General features: G+C 34.4%; 1 protein-coding gene across 1 annotated transcript; it reads right to left on the reverse strand.

Annotated features, from left to right (window-relative positions):
- Window positions 1-8501, reverse strand: LOC113237029 (protein-lysine N-methyltransferase EEF2KMT). Its single transcript, XM_026473271.1, has 5 exons — window positions 8412-8501; window positions 7876-8199; window positions 6938-7196; window positions 6487-6702; window positions 1-110 (listed from the first exon to the last, which is right to left on the reverse strand). Exons 1-5 carry the CDS (start codon window positions 8499-8501, stop codon window positions 1-3), a joined length of 999 nt encoding a protein of 332 aa, XP_026329056.1.
- Window positions 8502-9548: the final 1047 nt, after the last annotated feature.

Consider the following 9548-nt stretch of genomic DNA (forward strand, 5'->3'; position numbering starts at 1 on the left):
TTACTGCTTATCTTTTATTCTTATGATTGTATACTTATGAATATTTACGTCCCACTCCACAGAAGCATTTTTTGTATGACTTATTTCTTCATGATCAAGTTCGAACACGTCTGCAATGAAATAATAGTTATTTGTTAAAATATTTGGCTCCAAATTTATTGTTTGACACGAGTGCTTGTATTGTAACCAAGCAAGCAAGGGAAGGAAGCTACGATTACAGAACAATATAAATTCTGAGCGTATCGAGGGTTTCAAAGCACGAGACGTTAAACAACTTTGCTGCCGAACGAAACGCAACTTTTCACCTCACTATAGCATAGCGAGGAAAATGGTAGATAAAAGAAAAACAGTTGAACTATAACAAACAAAATTAATTATCGTTGTCAATTTAATATCAACAAGTAATAAGAATAAAATATAGGTACCAACGGGTTTATACAGGGTGTTGATGCATTCGCGCTATATTTAAGAAATAATGTTAAATCATCTAAAAATATTTAAAAAATGTTCTGTTCAATATTTTGGCTAATTGTATCGTATCTAGTAAAGTTTTGTAAAATTGTCCCGCAACTGTACTCACCGCAGAGGACAGTGATCCCGCCACTCACTTCAACAAGCGATATGTAATCTTTCTCGATCGCTTATTTACCTTTTTTAAATCATGTTTACGTACTAGTATTGTTATAATTTACTAATTATTTACATGACTTAGAAAAGTTGACTGAAAAAAGATTTTTTGTAACTTAGATTTGGTACTTACCAACTTTAGGTTACATGAAAGTAGTGCTAGATGTGCCTAGCTCTACAGCTGGTGGCAGGTTCCGTACCGGAAGCCAGCCACAGATATGCAGTTTCGTTTCAATTTAGCACATTCTTCACAACAGAAAAAGCAGAAAGATACCAGAGACGATTTTTGCCCGCCATTCCTCGACATTCGTAATCTGCGTAAACTAAACGTTTCACGTCACTTCACTTGATGGTAACACACATGGTAGCGGTTTTTTTGCACTAACTCTTGTTTACATCACACACAAACCACGTTGCATTTCGTGAGAAACGAGAACGTATAGGCGATGAACACACGCAGACGCAATACCACAGACAATATATGTCTGTACGCAATACGCAAGGTGGACTGATGATTTACCAATCACGCGGTCGATACGATACTCCCCTCGTCTCTACTCGTACCCTGCCACCAAATAGATCTAAAATGCATATTTTCTGCGCATACTACGCATAGATCATTGTTCAAATAGTTGCCGGTACCCGTGACACGTGTAGTGCAAATCAATGACCATTGGATCAAACTTGGTTACCGCAATTAAATAAAAAATAGGAATTTAGGAATTTTTTTTTAATGATTTGGGTTTAGTATCGGGTATATGTATGACCTCTGTAAATATGGCGAGAATGCAAATCAACACATTGTATTTATTACATAAATAATGTACGGCAAATCGTGTAGTTCCACGTGTTATTGTATTTTTCATCGAAATAAAAAGTTAAGTGCACCACAGTCCATTATCGTCAAGTTCGAATCTCAAAACCTTTTCCACGGTAGCGTGGAGAAAACGTTTTGCGCGCAGATTTCTAATGAGAAAGAAAGCCTTTCTGTGCTAGTGAGGTGAAAATATTATTAATAACTTATTTACTTTAAATAATCCATGTCTATGGCATCCGCGACCCAGGATTTCCATAGTGCGGGGCTATCTTGAGCGTTAATCACACATATTAAAGGCGGCTTCCCGTGGTTTTCAGTAATGGGCCGCATCGCGCGAGCTCACGTCTACACGCTCTGTGGGAAGAGGGCCATACAAGCACGCCGCCTCTGCTCGCCCGTGGCGGCCTCTTCGAATCCGTTTACGGCACGCGAGCTCGCCCGTTCAAGACGGCGCGTTTGAAATCATAGGCAGTGAGAAACCAGCACAAGAAGTACGACTTTATTCAAAAATATGATACGATATGAATTTAACACTATGATTACGAACACTTTCACTAATAATTAGAGGTGGGCGTTTAAGTCTGCTTTTTAAAATAAGCGCATTAGCACACTTCACTTCATTTTAAGCGTAAGCGTTAGTCTATGCGCTTAAACGTTTTTCTAAACGACTTTTTAAGCGTCAAACTAAAAATCGTGTAAAAAGCGCTTTTACAAACACGCTTTTTAAACGTACGTTTTAACTTATGCCGTGTTCTCACATTCGTGCGATAGGCGATGCGAATAGCGATGCGATGCATGACACGCATGTGTAAACGGTCACTTCGCTACACAGACTACTTAGTGATGCTTCGCTATTCGCGTCGCGACTCGCATCGCGCGAGTTAGGTACAAGTGGCGTCGCAAAGTTAGATACGAGTGGCGACGCGAACTTACTTTTTTTTTCGTATTTCCTGGCACCATGGCGTCCAGCCTTTGGCCATATGCAATTTCGATTGAGTTTCCAAGTTTTAATAATTCTTCCAATACTTTCTACCTTCTTGAAACTTAAGGATATCATTGTCGTCGCAGTTGTTATTGTTGTGGAACTTTGATGTGGGGTTTTGGATATTAATAGGAATTTAAAAACGGGGAAAGGAAATCGCGGAATAAAAATAAAAACTAACGGAATTTTGGTACGGTGATCAACAGGATAGGGTAGCTAGCTAACATCGAGTATATAACCAGAAATAGAGCCGAAATGTCATATAATTTGTTTGAAAACTATTCTGCCATATCATTACTGTGAGAATTGCGCTCCGATTGGCTAGCCCGAGTTCAAAACAATTGACGGGTGTCGTCAATGGGTGTCGTCTAGCGATGAGCGTTGAATGAACGAACTAGTCGAATCAACGGTTGACGTCCGTTTAACGCTTCGACTGTTTATCGTTTTTCGATTAACTGGTTACATTAATTGTCAACTATAGTCTATAGTAGAATGTTAGAATTATAGTAGAATACGTCGACGCGTTTATTAACGCGATTCGATGGTCAAACTAATTTGAACTTTAAATTCAGCAAGGGTAAGTTGATAGTTAAATATGTGCGATAAAGTAATATAGGCTATTTAGTAATGCAAGATGCAAAAAAAGGGACGACGGTAGTTAATTCGTGAGACAGTAGACGTTCTTTAACGTGACTCGACGGTCAAAGTAATTTGAACTTTAAATTCAGTAATAGTAAGTTAATATTTGAAAATGTGCAATAAAGTAAGATAGGCTGTTTATTATTGCTTTCAATGTACGACGATCTCAAAGGACGACGATAGTTAATTCGTGAGTGCGATAGAGAAGTTTGCCAACCTGCCAACATGACGGGGAACGCATCTTAATGCGTGTGAATCTAACGGAATTTAACTCTATTGTTGTGTATTAAGAACGTCGATTACCGCTTTCATGAATTTAAGAGAATACGTCTGTTTCGCAATTTTTTTGAAACGTACATCCTTTTGTTTTGGTAATAAAATAACAGTTCCTGATGAGTTGGGTGCGAGTTCACGATTGTTTACGTATGTACTTGTTGTGATAATTACAAATTATTAGTTTAGCTCGTTATTATTTTAATTTATTGTTTAATTATTGTATAAATGTACAAACATAGTTTTTAAACTATATGTATAAAAATAATATAGGTGTAAGAATAGTTTATTGAACTTTATGCAATTATGTCGTCGGGACGAAGTCAATTGTGGCATCACTTTGAAAAAGATGCTAGCAGTGGAAAAGCATATATGCAAAGAAAAATTATCTTATACAGTAATTATATATATATAGTAGATTTCTACTACGGCAAATTGGAAAAGCCATTTGCGAAGGAAGCATGTGTCGGTTTTTGTATCTCTGTCGTTGATTTTGGTACAGGAGCAATCAATTCACAATTTGTAGTTTTCATATTATAAATATAATTTTATTTCACTTAAACTTATACTTAAGTAAAATAAAATTATATTTGTAAAATGAAAACTACAATAGTACATATTCTCAAAATCTACTTAGTTGATCAACCGTCTTATTATCGTTGCGTTAAACGTTAATACAACGAAATTCGACCTAAGTTGAATGATCGACTAGTTGACGAATTTAACCAGTTGAAGGATTTAACTAGTTAATCGACTAGTCGACAGTCTACGGTAAACAGTTACGTTTCGTTGATGGAAAATGCGTCAACGACTCATGCCTAGTGTCGTCAACTGTTTCACTTCAAATCGACCAGTTGACTTGAGCTTTGCTATAATGGACGAAAATTGCAAAATTACATATTTAATATTTAATTACCGATGAAATGTGATACCGTTTGTTTTGTAATTAGATGTTTTGCTGTTTTATACAGAATATTTTGTGGAATATACGGAGACGTACACACAGGTCAGTAGTTGGCCTGTCTATATTTCAGTGCAAACGAGAGTTGATATTTATAAGAGCTGTATCGTTAATGTGTTACCAGGAATATATGGCCCTTATTTCGTCTCTATTTCTGGTTATATACTCGATGGGTAGGTATTAAATTATAGGTAAATCTAAAAAATGAAGGATGGAAATTATGAAATGGAAATGAGATTGTAATAGCTGAAAATAATGATAAGTGGACTGTGGAGTGGAGTGGAATAATAATCTAAATTTTAATAACATTGTTCCTTATAACTGAGCCATTGCATTATAAACAGTTATTCGCAGTGATGCCAGTTTTTAGCTGTATAGATTTACGAAATTATTAGGTACAAAACAATATATTTGATAGCTCAATCTTTTAGCTCTTTTAGTAAGAAAAGTAAAAAATTGGAAAAAAACGAAAATAAAGCTAAACCTTCAATATCACAAGATGATAATGATTTGATTGATATTGATGGTAATTAATTTTTCTATTTATAATTTGTAAAGTTAAGAAAAATATGTATTTAAAAACGCAATCTCATAATTATGTTTTTGTTCAGCCACTTTAGGCAATTTTACCCAGAATAAATTTATTTGAACCTAGCAACTTTTTTACTTAGGTTTAAATACTTCCTCCTTGAGAAAAGTGTCAACACTACTTATTTGTCCCTTTTTTATTAATGGTTTTGGCTTAGATACAAGTACTTTGAGCCATGTCTTCGTTTATTGTAGTTCTAACAGACTGTTTTCAATTTCTCTTAAATAACTTAGTTCACTTATTCGGGTTTTTTACATAGTCTTTTAAGCGGCGGTAGTCAATATTTATGTTTTCTCTTTCGCATAGATCACATTATCTTCTATCACTTTGGACAAAAACTTTGAATTCGTAACTAGTGGAATTTTCAGGATAGTCTTTTGTAATTTGGTTTAAGTTAAGGAATATAGTTCTAACTTTCTTCATCACTATTTCTTTTTTCGTTTTTTCTTCATAATATACTTAAAATGAAATTAACAATCTTTGTGAAGACCGTCCCGCTTCAGATAAACCACAGAGTACTTTATATATAGATAAACTGTTAGCTCCCAAAGTGATAATACGTAGGTACAAAATGGATTAGAGTAATGCGCGGGTCTTGTATTTTCTAGAACTATATGTATGAAACCGAAGAATCATCCATAAGCAGCCACATTTTCTGTAAAAATTAAAAAGTTAAAAACAATGTGGCTGGCTGAAACATGAATGAAAGAGACGCATTACTACTTTGAAGCCTTAGCTTAGTGCGCGGTCCAGTTTAATATACAAGTCCGTGATAATTACCCCGTTTGAAACACTCAAGTCCGAGAATTTACAATAACCTTTTTTTGTATACATTTTAATGAAAATGCATTGTATAAATATTTACGAAAATGATATCGATACATGCCATGAAATACCAAGAGTTTATATTTACCATTGATTGTAGTGTGTATACTTTTCTCTCAAAAAAGTACACCTTTAAAAAAACTCGTATCCTTTGACTCGTGCTCGAAATACCGCTCACGATGCGATCGCATGTGTGACGATGCGACGAGAATAGCGAAGTGACCGTTCACACATGCGTGTCATACATCGTTATTCGCATCGCCTATCGCACGAATGTGTGAACGCGTTTCAACCACTCGACACGAATGTTCCGTCGATTGTTTCGACGAAACATTCGTGTATAGCCAGCACGATAGTGTAAACGCGGCGTTAAAAAAATAAGCAGTTTTTTCCATTTCTACGGTTAACAACTACAAAGTTAAACAACTCATGTTTTTTAATGCTTTTAAACACCAACGAACAAAATGTTAATATAAAAATGTTCTGCATAAATAAAAATATAACTAGCTTTTTACAAAAAAAAACTTACTTATCTTAAAACCTTTAGTGGTCTGCTTTTGCTTTTCGCTATCAACACAATGTGAGCTTTTTTAACGTAAAGTCTATGCGCTTAAACGTTTTTTAATTTGTTAGCTTCAAACTAAAAAGCGTTTAAGTGAAAAAGCATTGAAAAAAGCACGCTTTATTTAAAAAAGCATAACATTTAAATGTTTAAAAAAATAAGCAGTTTTTCCCATCTCTACTAATAATCCCGCTTAATAAAGTAACCTTACCAAGTGTCCTTAAAAACTGCTTATAAGTATCTTCATTTCTGATTATGTTAGCTACATAAATTTCTATGCTTTTATTTCGACTTGTGAATATTTTTATCACATTGCAAAGTGGTTTTAAGATGGAAGGATCATAAATGATGTCAGAGCCAATTATTACATCTGGTAATAAATCATTTGATAGATTTTGAACATTGTCCCAGTCAAGCATCATTACTCCTGAAAAAGAAAAGACAATTTGCATAATGTTACGTTGGTCATTTGTTTTTATTTCCATTTATTTGAAGGTGCATTCAAAAGTATACTCAACAGTACACTTTCAACTTTGGACCTTCCTGTCTACAAATGCAGAGCTTTTTAATAGAGCTAAATACATAGAACAGGTATATCATCTGTTTTAACCATGTTTTAACTGAATAAATAATGTTGGTCAATGGAATTTCTCCACACAAACCTAATACTTTATTGCCATCTGTGAATTCTTTTTTCATGGATCCTTCTGTCAAGCTGTTTTGTGGGAAGTTAAATGCAATATTATCACAAATAGCATTTAACACATCTTCATGACAATCTGTTAATAGAATAGAGTTGATTTTACAATGTTTTGCTATTGTTATTCCTGTGAAACCAACACCTGAGCCAAGTTCTAATATCTTCTTATTGCGAAATAAAGCCTCATTGCTCAGAACCCAGTCTGCAAGCATTAGAGCAGCCTGAAAAGAAAATTAAGTGAATATTTGAAACCTAATACAATAAGGCATCATTTTTAGTCACCTGACCATTAAGTTTAGTTTTCTCTGAGTCATAATTACTGTAATAAGTAAACTGTAATACAATTGAGGAAATTCAGAACAAAAACTGATAAATTATTCCAATTTCATCTAGTCTCATTGAATGGATAGGTCGCAATGTGTGCAGATCCATGCATTGGAAACGCATTTTTAACCTCTTGATTGCCACTGACAAAAACTAATTTTGATTCCTAGATGCCAAGTCTAGTGATGTGACATGTTATGACTTAGAACCTTATAATAATTAAATTCTCCTAAGTTAAAGAAAAACATAACTGAACATAAAATGCAACTATGAATCTATATGTAACTGGAATATACAAACAACCCATGGTTTCATTGACATTTTAAAGCATCTATGGCAGTCAAAATGTTAAGGTGGATTTAGCAATTGTTGTTCAGGTTGGATAAGTTATTGGTAAAAACGAACAAAAAGTACCGTTTAGCATTTCAAAACAAAGAAAAGTTAAAATGTGACTTAGTACTTTGTTCCAACACCCTTAACAATGTTTCAAAGTTGTAGATACAACTACTTACTTAAAACATTAAATAGCAATTGTGGACTGATATAAAAAATATATTCTTAAATCTCAATATTTACCTCCCAAGTCTTCATTCCAGTAGTTCCATTAACAACCATATTTTTTGTCTCTTTTATTATTATAACGTTTTTCAAATCTTCTCCAATAACATAATGTCGGTAATAAAAGCTCTCATTTTCGCGGTCTTTTTCCATCAACGAACATAAATAACAATAAATATCGTCGTGAACTTCTTGCCTCGGTTCCAAGTATATCAAAAGTTTCTTGAAAAATAACCTAGCAAAGTCACTGTTAACTGGATACTTCTTTACTCTTTCGCTATTAACAGTAGCATCCAAGAACTTCTGTTGTTGTTCCCAAGTTAAGAACTCCACTTCTTTCGGCTGTAAGTTACATGAACTCATAATACACAAAGTTCTTCTTTGAAAATCTCTTCTATTAAAACAGTTAATAACGCACACACTCAACATAGCCCCGCACTAGGGAAACCCTGTGTCGCGGGTGCCATGGACACACATAGACAACCACAAATCACACCCAAACTCACGAGAGAAATAAATGCAGGCCATACAAATATTTATAGTTGTCAACTTACTTGCAAAGAAAACTGCAATGAACCCTTGTAAAATACCTTTACTAATCTTCTCAATAGATCGTTTTGAAAAGTAGTCGAGGAATTCATCATTTTTAGTATTTTACGTGTCACTTAAAAAATTGTATGCGTAGTTTTTTTTTTTTTATTTATTGCTGGCCATGGAAACAAAGTCCTTCAGCCGAAAACATAAACGTTTAATTATATTTCTGTAAATATGGTCACCACAAAGAGGCAATTTGAGGCGGCGTGCTTGGATTGACTCGGGATTCCTTAGACCGGGCCGATACGGTTATTTTAGTTCGAGATTCGTATGATTTCGCGTTTTAATCTTCGATTAAGGCACAATAGCATTATCCTATTCCACTTTTAACTAGATTTCACAAAATAATTGAAAGTCAAAATAAAAACGACACTTTTCCCTCCAAAAGGCCCAGAGCGAATCTCGTCTCGTATGCGTAAAGCCCTTAGGGGATGGAAAAAAATAAATAGTCTAAGGTAAAGCCCTTAGAGGATGGAAAAAAATAAAAGAAAAATAAAATAATTTAAATATTTGGCACTATGGCGTCCAGCCTTTGGCCAATGCAATTTCCACTGAGTTGCAAATTTTTGATAATTCTTCCAAATAAATATTTTCTTGCTTCTTGAGATTTCAGGATAATTATTATTGTCGTTGCAGTTGTTGTTGTGGAACTTTGGTTGGGTTTATGGATATTAAATATGAAAATACGCTATATTTGAGACCAAACCAAAAAGCCACCAAAAAGGATCACTACGCATTTTTTTTTTGGCTTGGATTCAAGGCCTTGGGCCATATCTTCATTTAATTATTGGGACTTCACTATTTATATATTTTCTAATGTGCTTTTAACGTATTTATAAAGTGGCAAAAAGAACTTTGGGTTTTTTAAATAGTCTTTTAAGCAGCGGGATAATGTTTCTCGCCAATTTTGTCACTTAATTCATTTGCTATTAGAAGACGTTGAATTTTGAACTGACAGCAATAAAAAATCAAATGTTCGATGTCACCAACTGATAGACATGGAATAGCGTTACATTTCTATCGCCGTGACTGTCGTTCCGGTTCCAAAAAATCACAGTGATAAATCATCGTGATTTTGTCACGACTGTTACTTCCGC

Source organism: Hyposmocoma kahamanoa, unplaced genomic scaffold (genome assembly GCF_003589595.1).
Source record: "Hyposmocoma kahamanoa isolate Upper Pololo Valley unplaced genomic scaffold, ASM358959v1 93, whole genome shotgun sequence".
Taxonomy (NCBI): Eukaryota; Metazoa; Arthropoda; class Insecta; order Lepidoptera; family Cosmopterigidae; genus Hyposmocoma; species Hyposmocoma kahamanoa.